Source organism: Lactuca saligna, chromosome 1, assembly GCF_052625555.1.
Source record: "Lactuca saligna cultivar CGN05327 chromosome 1, ASM5262555v1, whole genome shotgun sequence".
NCBI classification, from domain to species: Eukaryota; Viridiplantae; Streptophyta; class Magnoliopsida; order Asterales; family Asteraceae; genus Lactuca; species Lactuca saligna.
Window position 1 is genome coordinate 90,275,677 of NC_136417.1, and position 17,624 is coordinate 90,293,300.

Genomic DNA, 17,624 nt, shown 5'->3' on the forward strand with positions numbered 1-17,624 from the left:
CAGAAAAAGCTTTGAACAATAAAGTGAAAAGGCCATTCCATTGGGGTGGAAGATTAGGTTTCTGGAATATCGAGATGGCGGTTAGGGTTTCTTTGTAGCCCATTTGGTAAAACATCTCCAGAAGAGCAGCCCTAGACACTGCTTCAGGGTTAATCATGTCGTCTGATTAAGTAAGCCCTAGAAGTGAACAGAATCGAGTTTTGGTGATAGAAGTGATGCGATTGCGGATCTCAAATGTAATCCTCTGTTCTTCCTTGATGTAGTTTGTAGAAGAATAAGCTTTAGATAAAAGCGACATCGGGACGTTTTCCATCTTGGTGAGTCCAACAGTCAACAGAGAGTATTTGAGACACTCAACAATCAAAAGCATAAAGCTGTCATACTTGCACGGATCAAGATCGATCACCAAGTTTTGATGTTGCTTAATAGCAAGTATTGAAGAGTGTGCAATTGGATCTCGAACGGAGAGATTTTCAGAGGAACCTGTCATTGTTGATTACTTGAGAAAGAAGATGAACAGTAGAGCACTTTGATCCCCGAAAATCATTTAGAGGATTTGTGAGTGGTAAAAAGTGAAGAGTCATCAAAATCCATTTATACCGTTCGATTTGTGAGGAAAATCCAGAGAGAGGTTGCATCGATTACTGAAATGTCGCCTCAAAAAGCACGACTTGACAACTGTTATGGCAGATCCATGCATCATACGGAGATAAAGTAGACGTCCGTTCAAAATTTCACGTGCCCATTTGAATTCTTATCCACAGGAAATTGTCGTGTCAGCTTTTCCCTTTCGCAGTTAGGTTTTAATTGATCCATTCCGTATGAACGTTCGTTTCTAGAAAACTTTGGTTGAACTACGAATCTGAAAAGAACAGTGAGTACCACGAACCATACTTTTGAAAATCACAAGGATCTTCGCAAAAGAAAAATAGACTTCCTTGTACAGACCACGAAAGGGGACTTTCATTAATTCCTTAGTGAAAACTCTAGAACATTTAAGTGTTCACCGTCAATTCATAAAGTGTATTGAATTATGGGTTTCACTTAGTTCGTGGTTGAACTAAGTGATGTTGTGCAACCATAAACAACAGTGGTAATTTCTGAGAGTCTCAAGGGTTGCAATCATGGATGTGAAAGTGATGGAGAAATGTATAAATGCTTTAAAAGAAACAAATGTACCTCTGCAATACGAAAGTGACCATGCAGGCAACTCTTAACTAAAAGTGAGAAAAGTGAGGTAGCTCATGACTTATGTGAATTCGCAGCCTGATTGGGAAGAATCGATTGGTAGAATCAATTCATTAAGGCTTCAACATATAGTCGTGGAGGCTTGAGACAACATGCACCAACATGCTTCAAGGGACACTTAGCTAGTACATAGTTGAAAAGATTTATACTTGCCCCTTCACGTGAATTAGTAGATGTTACGAACATGTTCCTCCATGATCTTCTTGTGTCTCTAAGATATTTTTGATGTTTTATGATTTGTGAAAATAAAAGAAATAAAAATAAACACAAACAAAGTATTTTTGTTTTTTTGGTTTTAAAAAAAATTAAACGAAGAAAAATAAAAAAAAATAAAGTAGAAATACATAAACTATTTTTGGAGTTTTGAAATTTTCTGAAAAATAATTTAAAACAGAAAAGATTTAAAAACGAAACAAAAATAAGTAACATTATACACAATGTACAAAAGGATATTAGAAAACCCGAACCACGAATGAACAGTGGATTGCGAATTACCACAAACATTGGCACCGATTCATAGTGATAAAATAGACTTCAAATGACCAGTAGACTACAAATTATTGCAAGCGTTCGCACCGATTCACAGCGATAAATTTATGAATGAGAAATTGGTTTCAGAACGGATTCAACTTCCATCATTCCTAGCCCTTGAGGAATTCTATTAAATGTTGTTTTAGGTAGGGCCTTTGTGAATATGTCAGCTAACTGATCAGCGGATCTTACCAAGTGTATTTCAACATTGCCATCTTCCACATGATCCTTGATGAAGTGATACCTCAGTGCTATGTGTTTCGTCTTTGAGTGTTGCATTGGGTTGTGACAAATATGAATGGCACTTTCGAAGTCATAGTATAATGGATTCGTTTCATACTTAATCCATAGTCATGAAGCTGGCTTTGAATCTAAATGACCTGGGATGTACATAAGGCAGCAACTATATATTCAGCTTCAGCTGTTGACAAGGATACACACGTTTGCTTCTTTGATTACCAACTATCAAGTTTGCCATCGAGAAATTGGCATCCTACAGTTGTACTCTTTCTATCTAATACACATCCTCCAAGGCTAACATCTGAAAACGCTTGTAAGAAGAAGCTTGAGTTTGCTGGATACCATATGACAAGCGAGGAGGTTCGTTTTAGGTACCTAAAGATGTTCTTCACGGCCACCATGTGAGGTTCGCGTGGATTTTCTAGGAACCTTGCACAATAACAAACAGAAAACATGATGTCTAGTCTACTAGCTATAAGATACTATTGGATTTAGTTAATTAGTATTATCCAAGAATTTCTTTGCAATTAATTTTGTGGTCAAAACAGACTAATTAAATATATGGGGATTGATTATGTAAATCAATGTTTTTATTGTGTGGGCTAATGATCCATGATTATGTAGACGGGTAAAACCAATAAGATCATCCATGGATAGTCCATGGAGGTTAAACCCATGGAGCATAGGAATGTGAAAAGTCATGGAGCATTAGGGTTTACAAAGTGTAACCCTAGCATTTGCCACACTATAAATAGAACCCTCATAAACTAAAATATGTTATACCATTTTTTGAGACAATTAACTTATCCTGTTAAAGCCTCCTCTTGCATATTGGTATTTGTGAACAATTAGAGGCATCACACTTGAGGTTCTCAAGCTTTCAAAGGTCAATAACTATACTACTCAAGAGGTAAGCATCCAAAATAAGTTTTATATTATATAGCTTTAGTTGTATGCTAGCTAGGGTGAATGCTTTGGAAAAATAAAATGCATGTATAATTAGAGAAAACATAGATCCAAAGCACTTAGGGTTGCATGTGCACCATAGGAGTGTTACAGTGCTCAAAACCCAACAGTGGTATCAGAGCCTAGGATTGATTTCTATTATATTTAATGCTTACTACTTTTTCAAAGCTAAAAAAAGTTGAAATTTTGGCCTCTGACAGGTGAACTCGCTGAGTCCATGAACAGACTCGATGAGTCCAATCAGTAAACAAGGAATCTCGGAGAGTCAGTTCATGCACTCGACAAGTTGAAGGCTTTGTTACAAAATTTTGAGTTTCTTGGCCTGGTTTGGATTTGGAACACTACTAAAAACTGTTTTGGCTCATTGGAAATGTTTATTTGATATCGTAGTGCTAGTACTCATCCAACCACAAGATAATTGTCAAAGTTTTAAAAAAATTATTGTTTTATATGATAAACAAAGTTGTTTTAAATTGTTGACTTGAAATTATCTTGATTATGAGATAAGTTAGATCATAAATTATGTGATAATTTTTGTTCTTAGAATATGATATAATTGAGTTTTAATGACCTCCATAACTTGTCCTCAAGTTATTGAAAATGAAAGGTCTCTTCATTAAAATCCAATTAAACTCATAAGTTATGAATGTGAAGAGTTTTGACAAGTTTCAAAACTTGCCTTCAAGTTTTGGAATTTTCAAAGTCTCATTAAATGAAACTTTCATTCCAAACCCTAGAGTTTTAAAATTTAAAATTCAACCCTTATACTTTATAATATACTAATTTTGATAATACACACACACACACACACACACATATATATATATATATATGTATGTATGTATAAGAACAAGTCAGTCTTACCGTTAGTAGGCCTCATTCACGAAGCCGGTCTATAAGGGGTATAAGGTTACTGCCTATAAAATGGTGGTTTAATGGGTGTCCACTCTTACCCACCGCTTCCTTGACCGGTGGAGGGTTGTTAGCCGAACGGGTAGGATAGGACACGAATTCTTCCTCATTAAAAGTATAATGATAAATATAAAGTAACTAAACTTTTATTAAATTCCCAATCTTAGTTACTTTAGGAAAAATGTGAAAATGGTGCTAATCCATGAAATTACACTTTTCACCTTGTTAAGTCGTTAGTGGAGTGCATGTGGTTAACCGACACACTAATATGGGACTGACAATGTGTGGCAAAGGGTAGCTTGGTGTTAATCATAGATCAATGGAGTGCGTGTCGTTAACCGGCACATTGATTAGGTGATATGTAACATTGGGTGTAGCAAGTTAATTTGCATGGTTATTCACACCTTGTTTGTGATCCTCAGCATCCCAGTCACAAACTTGAAGGGCATAATCGAGATTTAAACTTGCCTTTGAAAAGTTTAATGAATCTCAAAGATCTAGGAATGTCAAACCAATTAAAAGTTAATAAACCATTTCATTTTTCATGGTGGAAATTGGTAAATCGTCATTTACCTACCTTCAAATATTTTACAATTGGAATACGGAATCCCTCTTCACAAATGTAGAATATTGTGTTGGGTCCTAGCCTTAATATTTCATTTGGGTGTAATATTAAAGATTCTCATCTAATCTAAACTTTGTTCTTCTTTTTTTTAAAATGTCTATCCCAAATAATGCTTCAACACCAATTCCTTCAGGCTCTTTCTCTCTCATGAACCTATGTGGGAGGGTCATTTTTGATGGCTCAAACTTCAATGATTGGATTTGTAACATCAGAATGGCTATTCACTATGAGGACAAAGAATATATCCTTGATAAAGAGGCTAAGGAGATTGATTTCACCACTTCTAATCCTTAACAAATCGCTGAGCACACTACTCATGAAAGGGATGCGACAAAGATGTCGTATCTAATGATTGCAACTATGACTGCTGAGCTGCAGAAGTCATATGAGGACTACTATCCCTATGAAATATATCATGATTTGATGGAAAGATACCATCAAAGTGCTCGGCAGGAGATGTATGAGATCATTGCCTCCATGATCACAACCAAAATGAAGGATGGTGAACCCATCACGACCCACTTGCAGAAGATGTAGAGATATGTGGACTGCTTGCTAAAATTGAATGTCAATTTTGATGAAGAGTTGGCCATAGATATAATTCTACACTATTTACCTTCTTGTTATGATCAGTTTCATATGACTTATCATATAAACAAGGAGGAGTTCACTCTTAGCAAGCTTCAAGGGATTTTAAGGACTGTAGAAAGCAACCTCAAAGGCAAGTCTGTTGTGTCAACTCCTAATACTACTACTACTTCGTCCCCTGTTCTGACAATAGGAAATGTAAAGGGAAAGATGAGGAAGGTTCCCTCCAAGAGCCACAAGGGAAAGTCTCTTGATGGATCCACTTCTATTGGGACCAAAGCAGGTTCTGCTAATCCCACTTCCAATCCGAAGGATGTTGACTACTTCCATTGTCATGAAAAAGGGAACTGGAAACAGAGTTGCCCCAAGTACTTGCAGGACATAAAGGATGGGAAAATGTCGCTTGTGACCAAGATTGGAGTTTACTCTTTATTGCTCAGTAATGGTTTAAATTTAGATTTGAATAATTGTTTTTACTCGACCGATATGGCGAGAAATATTATTTCCTTTCATAGTTTGTACAAACAAGGTTTTACCTTTTCATTTAAGAATAAAGTTGGTGCTATTTATGCTTATTATAATGGTGTATTTTATTTTGTAGCATTACCTTGAAATGGTGTATATGAAACTGTGAATGTTGTAGATAACCTACGAAATAATGTGTTAAATATTGATTCGTCCAATGGTTTGGACAAGGCATGTTTGTGGCATTGTCATCTTGGACATGTCAACAAGAACCGCATAGGCCAACTCCAAAAGGCTGGAGTTTTGGAGTCATTCAACTTAAAGTCGGATGACACTTGCGAATCTTGTTTCCTTGGAAAGATGACCAAGTCACCCTTCACTGGTACTTGTGAAAGGGATGAAGGTTTGTTGGACCTCATACACACTAATGTGTGTGGAACATTCAGAATTGCCAAAAGGGATGCTAAACGCTTCAATGTGACTTTTACTGATGATTACAGTATGTAAGGCTACATCTACTTAATCAAGCATAAGTTAGAAACCTTTGAAAAGTTCAAAGAGTTTAAGCAAGAAGTGGAGAATCAATTAGGCAGGAAGATAAAGATGCTACGATCCGATCGTGAGAGTATCTTTGTATCCAGTTTCGTGACTATCTTAAGGAATGTGGAACTATTGGAATTGGTGTCTAAGCCCATTACTATTATTGGGATGTACTTGACCCGATAGTAGCATCGTGCTTTTGGTTTGCCTCCACCATTGCAATTTGATAGGATGGATTTTTGAGAATAAGGTTATTTATGATTTATTAATATATTACAAGTATAATATATTAATATGATTATTTAATTAGTATTATCCAAGAAGTAATTTGGAATTAATTTTGTGGTCAATATAGACTAATTAAATATATGGGGATTGATTATGTAAATCAATGTTTCTTCTTGTATGGGCTAATGATCCATGATTAAGTAGATGGGCAAAACCAATATGATAATCCATGGAGGTTAAACCCATGGAGCATAGGAATATGAAAAATCATGGGGCATTAAGGTTTAGAAAGTGTAACCCTATCATTTACCACACTATAAATAGAACCCTCATGAACCAAAATCGGTTATACCATCTCTTGAGACAAGTAACTTATCCTCTTAAAGCATCCTCTTGCATATTGGTGGTTGTGAACAATTAGAGGCATCACACTTGAGGTGCTTAAGCTTTCAAAGGTCAATAACTCTACCCTACTCAAGAGGTAAGCATCCAAAATAAGTTTTATATTATATAGATTCATTTGTATTCTAGCTAGGGTGAGTGCTTTGGAAAAAGAAAATGCATGTATAATTAGAGAAAAAATAGATCCAAAGCATTTAGGGTTGCATGTGCACGATAGGAGTGTTATAGTGCTAAAAAAACCAACAGATACATCCATGATCCTATCATCTGACGATAAAGGGTCATAACAGCAATTGGTTTTTCCAGACATGGTGTTAGTTTGGTTCCGAATGCCATTGGAACCTTCGATTTTGTGTCTCCCACCATACCAAACATAGCGAGCAAGGTCTTTGTATACACTTACTGGTTAATAAAAATTCCTTCCTATCCCTGTCTTATAATCAATCCAAGGAAAAAGTTAATTGGACCCATGGAGCTCATCTCAAATTTAGTTCCCATCAACTTTTGGAATTCAGTTGTTAAGCTAGGATTAGTAGAACTGAAAATGATGTCATCAACATAGGTTTCGATGATCATCAAGTGGTCACCCTCTTTCTTGTGAAAGAAGGTTGGGTCAACCGAACCTTGTTTAAATTTAGACATTTTAAGGAAACGAGTGATTGTTTTGTACTTGGCTCTTGGAGCTTGCTTTAGACCATAAACTGCCTTGTCTAAGATGTAGAAGTGATTAGGATACTTCTCATTCATGAACTCAGGCGGTTGTTCCGTATATACAGTCTATTCAAGTTTGCCATTCAAGAAAGCACATTTGACATCCATCTAAAATACCTCTAAGTTCTTGTGCATTGCATATGCCAAGAAGATGCATACGGAATCTGACCTTGCAACGAGTGTGAAGCTTTCTTTGTAGTCAACACCTTCTTCCTAGCAATATCCCTTAACCACGAGTCTCACCTTGTTTCTGATAACATTCCTTTCTTTATCCATCTTGTTGCGAAACACCCATTTTAAACAAACAATAGATGCATCTGGTGGAGCGGGAATCAAACTCCAAACCTTGTTTCATTCGAACTCATTGAGCTCGTCCTGCATCGCTTGCACCCAATAAGAGTGATTGAGAGCAACGTTAACGGTTTTGGTTTCAAACTTGGAAACAAACGAATTAAACATACAAAATTCTACTTTAGAGAATAGCGCACTTTGTTTTGCTTTTTGTTAAGATATCGTAAGGACACCAGCAGAAGATTTGCCAATTACTTGGGTTCTTGGGTGATTTCTGGTCCATTTGGTTAGTGGAGGATAGTTTGGATCATAAGAGGGATCCGGTTCAACATTCACTTCTTCGAATTCAGAATGAACGTGTGAATGATTATTTACATCTTTATTCTCCCCATCGAATGATGAGAGTTCCTCTACATTAGGAATTGAAGTGTCTCCTACGAATGGAGATTCGTGAGTCATTGTGGGAGGTGAATTATCTTTATCAGATGGTGGTTCGGAAGAGAAAGACGGAGTATAACCCTCTCCCTGCAATGGAATGCTCGTATCTTCTGGTGTAGATTGCTCCCCCTGAAAACTTGCATTGGAACCAGAATTCTCCCCCTGGAATGTAGTGTTCGTGTCTTGAGGGAAATTCGTAGTTGATGGCTGTTGGTACATATCCTTCGCAGCGTCATCGATTATCTTCTTCAATTCATCTACTTTGCTATTAGCTGCTTTCGCTTCAAATGAGATAGCCTTCTCTAGCTCACCAAAGAGTAGCATGAATTCATCATACAAATTGGAGATAGTTATCATGGCTGGACTTGGCTTAAGAAAATTTTTCTTCGATTGACTATCATTCGACTGAATCCTCTTCAAGTAGTTGTCGTCAAACGTGACATAGTAGGTTTCTTCCATTTTCTTGGATCTTTTGTTGAGAACCCTATATGCCTTAGAGGTCAACAAATATCTCAAAAATATACCTCGTCATCTTTCACATCAAATTTGTTTCATTGAAAAAATTAACATTAGGTTTGCGATTATTTATGATTTCATAAGGAGTGATAGAAAATTGCTTATTTAGGATGGATCTGTTTTGGGTAAAGCAAGCAGTCACAATTGCATCCACCCAAAAATAGAGTGGCAGACATGCGAAAGTCAGCGTTGTTCGTGCAGCTTCGCACAAAGAACGGTTTAGCGTTTCAACTACATCATTCTGTTGTGGAGTATAAGGAGCATAAAATTTATGTGAAACTCCCTTCTCAGCAAGAAACTCTTCAAACGTTTGGTTTTTGAATTCCAGCCCATTGTCACTGCGAACATTGCGAACCAGCTTTCGCAGTTGAAGCTCAATTTCCTTTATGAAATCCTTGAGTTTTGGTGTTGCTCCATATTTCTGTTTAAGAAAATACACCCATGTGAAATGTGAAAAATCATTAACTATAACAAGAATATACTTACTACCACCAACACTTTCAATTGCAAAAGGTCCAGAAAGGTCGATATGTAGAAGTTCTAGTGGTTCAATGACTTTCGTGTTCACTATCACTGAATGACTTTTCCTACTTTGCTTCCCCATTTCACAGGCTATACACAAATGATCCTTATCGAATTTTAGGAGAGGAAGCCCTCGCACATGATCACCAAGAACAATCTTGTTGATGTCTTTGAAGTTTAAGTGTGAAAGACTTCTATGCCATAGCCAGCTTTCGTCTGAATGAGCTTTCGTTAGTAAGCAAATAACAGGCTTCCTCTCATATCAGATCCAGATTTAATGGATACATCTCGCCTTTTCACTGCGAATTTAGAAGGACTGCTTTGGTCTTCTTTTCTATGATTTCATAACCTTCATCGTCAAGTGAAACTTTCAAGCCTGTCCCCACAACCAACTGCAAAACACTGATGAGGTTATGTTGTAAGCCTTCCTCATACTCCACTTTACGAATCGAAAAATCTCCATTTGTTATCATACCATAGCCTTTAATCTTTCTAAATGAGTTATTTCTATACTTCAGATTTCCACCATCTTTGAGAGCTTGAAACTCTCGCAACTCCTCCTTCCTCCCAATCATGTGACATGAGCAGCCACTGTCGATATATCATTCAGCGTCAAACTGCTCGTCACGTATAACCTTCAAAAATCAAGGAGATTTAAGAACCCAAAGTTGCATGGGTCCTTGTGAGCCTTTTACAGGGAAGGGAAAGTAATTGCAAGATCAACCATATAAGTATGTTTAACTAATGTGGTTTTATCTTTCTTTGTTATTGTAAAAACTTTTATCCTATTATCTTTTACTTTCGTTTCTTTTGGAAAAGATTGTTTTTGTTTATTTTTTATTTGACTCTTTACGAACTCTTTTTCAACTTTCTTTGAGTTAGTAATTGATTTCTTGGTTGGAACTTCAGGATCCGAAACTAACTTTCCTTTTCCTTTAACATCTTTGGATGAAGCTTTCGTGGGTTGACAGTGATGAGATTTTGGATTCTCTATAGGCTTCTTTGAAAAGGAAGGTTTCTGAACAACTTTCTGTTCAGAGTCCTGTGGACTGCGAAAGCGACAGTGCGAACATTGTCTGGGGTTCGCATGTGAAGGAGTTTCGCATTTTGATTGAAAGGTTTTTCCTTGCGAACATAGTTGGGATTTTAGGATTGACAAAATTGCTTCCTTTCACTGAGATTTCTTTGATATCTCACATTCCTTTTTCGTTTTTGAGCTGCATGTTGCTCTGAGGACTTGTGGATGTTCGCCTTGAGTTTCGCCTTTCCTGCAAGAGATTCGTCCTTCATAGATTTAGGTTCGCTTTGAATATCCTTGGCTCTACTTGGACTTCCATTCTAAAAGCTTGATTGATTGTTTAGGGGTTCTGCCATATATCTTCCTTTCACTTACTTTCCAAGAGGTCTTTTCTGACAAACCTTTGGTTTCGTCAACATTCTCTATTGGGGCAGACCAAAAGAACTCATCGCAACCATCTTTGTTGTCATTATTGACGATGGACATTAATTCAGCTGTTTGATTTATGTCTAGTCCTTTAATTTCCAATACTTTATTAGGAACTGTTTAGACCTTTGGAAAATTGGTGCTTTCTCTTTTAGAATTTCAGGTTTTTCTTGAGAAATACATGTGAACTTAACTGAATTTTTAGAAATTAAACCTTTCACAGGTTGAGCTTCGTTTTTAACAAACTCTGAGCAATCAACCTCATCCTCTACAGAAATTCAACTCATATCACCGTCCTCATAAAATTCAGATGTAATTTCAACATTAATTTTGTTTTCTGAACTTAATTTGGCACTCAATGAGTCGAACTTTTGCATAGTATCAGATTTGATTTGCTTCTTATCATTTTCATCCAATAGCTGTTTTAACATGTTTTTATGGTATTTGGACTTAATGTATGATTCAATTATTTCCAGTCCTACCCTGTAAGCATCAAAGATCTCGTCTGATGAGACAACGGATTAACACTTATAACAGTCGGCGTCAATTTCGTCTTCCTTTAATTCAAGAAATGGAAAGATCTTCTTGTGGTTTTTCTTACCAATCTCACAATCTAGGTGGATCTTCTTCTGGTTTTTCTTACCAATCTCACAATCGAGGTGCAACTGAGTAATAATAAAATAAAGCCTTTTAACAATTAAACAAAATATGTTGCGTTGTTTCAAAAGCATTAAATTTTCTCGTTGCAAATAAATCAATTGATCCCTAGACATAGACAAATCCGACTCAATCTTCTCTATCCAAATGCGCCTCTCACCGCTTTTTGACGAAACCCTGCTAATTTGATCAGTTAGGTTAGAGTTTGTCAAACGAGTTCTTTTTAAATTTTCGCTAATTCTTGAAAAGGTGGATTTTAGGTCATTTAATTCAGTTTCATATCTAGACACATGTATATTGAGAGATTCAAGAATGGAGTTTAGCTTGTTGATCAGCTGTTCGCATTTGTTGATTTGTTTCAAAACTGGCCTTGCTGTGAAACAACTATCATCTCCTCGCCCACTCTCAGTAGCATTCCCCTGCATCCGTGACCCATCGTTTGTCACCATCAAACACCTTCCTATAAAACGCGAACTCTCCTCTTTCGCAACGAATGTATTTCCATGAGTAGGCCTACGAACATCTTCATCTTCAGAGTCTATTGACCAGACCTTAACTCCACGAAATTCTTTTTCAGCCACATTTTCCTGCACAATCAAAGCGGACATAGAATTATCAGCATTCTTTTTCTTCTTGATTTCCTCTAGCTTTCACATGTAAGAAGCTTCTTCATCTTCTCCTTCCCTTTTCTCATTTAACCTCCCCAGCACTCCTTGGCCAAATGAATTTTGCCATGACAATAATTGCAATCATAGCTGAAGTCACCTACGAGCGTCTTCTCCTTCTTTTCTTCCTCCTTTTGAGAACCATTTTTATTCTCCACTTTTACCTTTTCAGAGCTGTAGCTGCCCTTCCAGTTTCGGTTCTTGTTTGAGGGAGCTTCTTCTTTGCGAACCGCTTAGGATTTGACACTATTAAAGCATACTCCTCATTCGTAAGCTCGCATTCAGAATGATCAAACTCATACCCATCCTCTACAACTTTATTGCCTTTTGCAACGAGAGCCAAAGATCCCATTCTCGATACAACCTTCACTTCTTTTGACACCTCACCTTCATGTGCCTTCAAGATTATAACCAACTTTTCCAAAGTATAATTATTGAATTGCTCATGCGCCTTGACTGTGAAACCACTGCCATCCACTCAGATCTAAGCCTGTTCATAAACGTGACTTTTTGTTCGATAAATTCTCGTCCAATGCTATGTTTCATCATCTTACTCAGAAGCTGATTGTAGCGATTGAAGGTTGGACTCAAACTTTCTTCAGGCTTTTATGCGAATGCACTAAACTTCAAAAGCAGGAGTGTTTGAGTAGAGTGCTCAAGATCTGCATCAATAGAGTAAAGTTCCTTGAGCCTATCCCAGATGGCTTTAGCAGTATCACACGAACTAACTAGACAAAAGGTATCAGCAGGCAAAGTGAATCTAATGATCCTCATTGCTTTAACGTTGCTGATCAACTTTTATTTCTCATCCTTAGGAACGTCCTTCACATCAAGGAGCAGCTGGTTATAGTCCTTCTGAGCTTTAATAACTCTTTTGGTTGTTGTGTGAACAAATGCACCTAGAGTGATAGCTTCCCATATCAAATAGCCGTTATCTTCTAGGCCGAGAATTTACTCTTCGAAGTGAAGCACCCAAACATCATACTCAGTGCGAAAGAGAATCAGGATCCTTATTGTCGATCCGATGTTACTCGAGAGATTAATGGAGTTGATGTGAGAATCATCGTGCTGCATGATGATACATCTTTTGAAACCTATTAAGAATCAGAAGTGTAAACTAAAGAAGTTTTAGGGTAATATTTAGATCACAGAATAGCATCAAGAAAATGATGATGACAATTAAACTAGATCCAATATTAACGGAAACCTTAATTACTCTGTAAACAGAAGAGATGTGTATAGATTACACAGTCTCCTGCTATGATACCAATTGTTAGGATGAAAATCTTTAAAATATCGTTTAGATTCAAAAAGATTAAAAGAAAGAACACAACGATGATCCAAAATATGTTGAGTGATTAAAGGTCACGCCTTAGAAGAACTCAACAAAGAATTGCTACTGTAGATGCATGATTGTGGTTACAAGATAAAATCAGAGTTGCTAAAATATGATGCATGCATGCACCTTAAATACCTAACCCTAGAATTAAATACGAGAGGATAGGCGTAACCCATTTACAAAACAGACTATACAAAAAGCCTAATAACGCAACATATTATACCCACCAAGGAATAATTATGGTAGTCCATTCATAACCCTGATTCTCGATCTAGAAATGACTAGTCTATCACACACATTAGCTATAAATCCCTAACCATCATTTCGGCATGAGAATCATTCATAAATTCAAGAGGCATCATTCTCATAGTCGGGATACATAAGGGACAAAAAAGTTTATCATTTCTTATTCACTTCTCTGAATCCAGAAATAATCAACTTACATGTGAGCTAACTACATTTAAAGAAATCTTACCCTTGATGTCATCTTATGACAAGAATCCCCTTGTGCATTCACACACTGCCATACTTTTCGCCAAAAACCACAACTACCTAGCCCCATGATGGGTCTACATCCCAACTCTGAAAATCACATGTCTGATCTCTCTATCCTCCGAACACGGAAAACTGGAAGAACATAATCCCCATCATGGATAGTTGTAATACTCATTGCTAGGCACTTTCATTTCAGCCCTTTATATTGTTTTTATTGCATTTTGGCCACATACACTAGACATAATAGCCTTGTACGTAGGGCGTAAGTCAATAGATAAGTCATGGTAGAGGGGGAGTACGTTGGGCGTACATGTGAGTATGCTAGGCGTACTCCTACAGTTCCTAAACCCTAAATTTTAGGGTTGTGACCCCTATTTAATCACCGTATCCCTCCGTGGACTTCCTCTCATCCAACCTCTATTCCCTCTAAACCCTAGAACGAAACCCTATCCTTGTGAGTGTGATTTGAAGCTCGAGAGTGACCTTTGAGTGCTCTTGGTTGTGAAGGAAGGATCATTCAAGAAGTAGTGGTGCTTTCAAGTCTTTGGATCAAAAATCTATACCTCCTTATCCATCTTCTGAAGGTATAAAGTTCTTACATTAGGAATTATGTTGTTAGCTATTGTTTGGCATGGTTTTATGTTTCTTTTGTCCCAAGAATCTGATCTTTGTGAGTATGGAGTACTCCAAGGCTATTGAGTTTTCCTTTTAGAGCTCTTAAGGTGTTATGATTTATAAAAATGCTAACTTGACCTTGTCCTCCCCCTTATGCACGTGTTTTGGAGCTTTTGGTGATGTTGAAGTAACGGTTTTTGAAGTTAATCTCTCTTTAGCCATGCAAAGGCTTAAAGTCAGAGACTTTATGGATTAGGGTGTTCTTTAGGGGACAGATCTAAGTTTGGAATGAATGCCTTAATGATTAATACATTAATGGGGAAGTTTTGAGATCTGACTGAGTTAGCTGAGCGTACGCCTGGTTACGCCCCACATAGCCAGATGCGAGCCCGTCCCCCCTGCTTTCTGCTCTACGCCCAACATAGAGTTGAGTATGCCGAGCGTACTAGGCAGGGTTAGAATTTTTTTTTTTACTTTGACCACTTGTGTATTAGGTGGATTGTGAGGGTTTTGTGGAGGGAAAACAATCTTTTACTCTAAGTGTGGACTAGACTTAAGTTAGGCTTAGTAGTGTGTAGGAAATTCCTTAATTATTAATTAAGGATAATTGATGTATTTAATTAGACGGAGTCTAGTTCCGGTAGTTCGTGTGTGAGTTCTATGAGTCATCAGTACGAGGTGAGTCTCCCTTCTTATTCTTACCTGTGTGGTAGAATAGTTGTATATATGTGATGACCAGTTGGGTCTGAATGCTATTACTGTGTTTGTGTTGCTTTATATGTGCTGATACTACGGGTAGTCTCCAAGGTTGCTGATAAACCCATAGCAGTTATATGTGTTGTGTAGTATGTGATATTTTGTGGAACTCATTAAGCTTTATACTTACATTTGTTGATTAAATGTGTTTCAGGTACTTCTAAGGATCGCAGGGAAGTGAAGGAATGATTGTACACATTCTCCTGAAGATTATGTTACCGAATATTTTTGGGACACCTTGATATTTTGATGTTGATTTGTATTTGACATTTTTGTTTTTCTTGAGATTATTTTTATGAAAAATGTTTTTATATAAAATTAAAAATGAGAAATTTGGTTTGAAAATATAGATGTTACAATTTTGGTATCAGAGCCCTGGTTTGAAAATATAGATGTTACAATTTTCGAGGATTGGTTTATTTTTAATCAATTTGTTTCTCTATGACCAGATCTCAACGTACAGGTGCTTTGATCTATAATCCGAAAATTGAAATAGAAGTAAGCCGTTTGGAAAAGGAAAGGAGAATAGAACATGGTCAAACTTCAAACCTAAACGGGGACTTGGAGTTTGAAACCACTTCCTCTAGTGACACGGAACCCAAAGTAGAACCCATTTCTAGCCCCGACCCTCGCCAAGAATTTCCCGAAACACCACCCCTATAACAAATTCAACCCACCATAAAGAAAATTGCAATGGCGGATGGAGAAGAAGCATATGAAAGAACCTTGAGATAAATGATGGAAACCGATGTTACCCAAACTCCAATCGGTATCAATTACCCCATTTTTGAAGTAGGTTTAGAGTTGAAGTCAAGCCTCGTTCATTACCTTCCAACTTTTTGTGGATTGGAGAATGAACACCCACATAAGCACTTGAAGATGTTCCACATTATTTACACTGGCATGAAGCCACAAGGGTCAACCGATGACCAAATCAAATTAAGGGCATTCCCCTTCTCATTGGCCGATAGAGCAAAATATTGGTTACTTTATCTTCTACCAGGGTTAATCAACTCATGGACCGATATGGCAAGAGATTTACTTGATAAGTTCTATCCCTAATCAAGATTCTCTAGTCTTAGGTATGTGATTTATGGAATCCGCCAAGGTCAAAATGAGACTTTCCATGACTATTGGGAGAGGTTCAACAACTTGCGTTATAGTTGTCCACAACACAAAATTATAGAAAACTCCTCATTCCACACTTTTATGAGGGATTATTGTCAATGGAGAGAAGACTTGTTAATGCCTCAAGTGGTGGAGATGTATTTAGCAAAACTCCTGAACCAACAAGACAACTCTTCAACACCATAGCCGCAAATTCCCAACACTTTCTCCCACGCCAAGACTTGAAGAGAGACATGAATAAACAATTCAATGAAGTGGTGACATCAAGCCTCAAATATCAACTCAAAGATCTAACATTTGTTGCCTAAAAGCTAGTCATGGGACAAACTCCACAAGTGATGTTTATGGAATATGTGAAACAATGGGACATCCTACGGATATGTGTCCCATCTTTCAAGAAGATGCATAAAATGTAAATGCCACCAGAGAGTTCCAAAACTACCACAACAAACCATCCAGTTACCAAAATTCTTACAGTTCATGTTGGAAGCCAAATCCCAATATGAGCTACAACCCATGGCCATTTCCTCAAAACACATTGGTTAGAACTTATTAGCCAACATAACAACACCATTACCAATATCCACAACCTTACTATCAACCCAAACCACACCCTCTACATTATCACCAACAACCTCCTCAATCCCAACCAAGTAAGTCCAGAATGTCTCTCAAAGACATTGTCAAGTCTCTTGCCACTAGTACCCAATAATTCCAAAAAGAGACAAGACCTAGTCTTTCCAACCTTGAAGCACAAGTGGGAGATATAGTTACATCCTTAAGCAAGTTGAAGTCCCATGGCAAACTACCTTCTCAAACCGAAAAGAACCTAAATGTCAATGTGGTAACCTTGAGAAGTGGTAAACAAACTGGAGAGAGTAGCTCAAAGAAGAAGTCAAGGGAATATGGGGAAGAAATAGAGATCACCACTATTGAATATCCTATTGTGAAGAATGGTGCACAAACCGTATTTCCAATAGCCACTCAACCACCATTTCCCTCCCGACTTGGAACCTCAAAGAAGAATACAGAGGAGAATGAGATCTTGGACACCTTCCAAAAGGTGGAGCTAAACATTCCATTACTTGATTCAATCAAATAAATCCCTAGATATGCAAAAAAATTTAAAGAACCTTGCACAAATAAAAGAAAATTGAAGGGGAATGAAAATATTTCAATGAATGAAAATGCATCCGCGACTTTGCAAAGAAAACTTCCACCTAAATGCAAGGACCCCGAAATGATTACAGTTCCTTGCAAAATAGGGGATGTTACTTTTAGTAGTGCCATGCTTGATCTTGG

General features: G+C 37.3%; 1 protein-coding gene across 1 annotated transcript; it reads right to left on the reverse strand.

The window, feature by feature from the left end:
- Positions 1–7,960: 7,960 nt before the first annotated feature.
- Positions 7,961–9,305, reverse strand: LOC145009651 (uncharacterized). The gene is made up of 2 exons (XM_078968303.1): positions 9,057–9,305; positions 7,961–8,677 (listed from the first exon to the last, which is right to left on the reverse strand). Exons 1-2 carry the CDS (start codon positions 9,303–9,305, stop codon positions 7,961–7,963), a joined length of 966 nt encoding a protein of 321 aa, XP_078824429.1.
- Between the last annotated feature and the right edge of the window lie 8,319 nt (positions 9,306–17,624).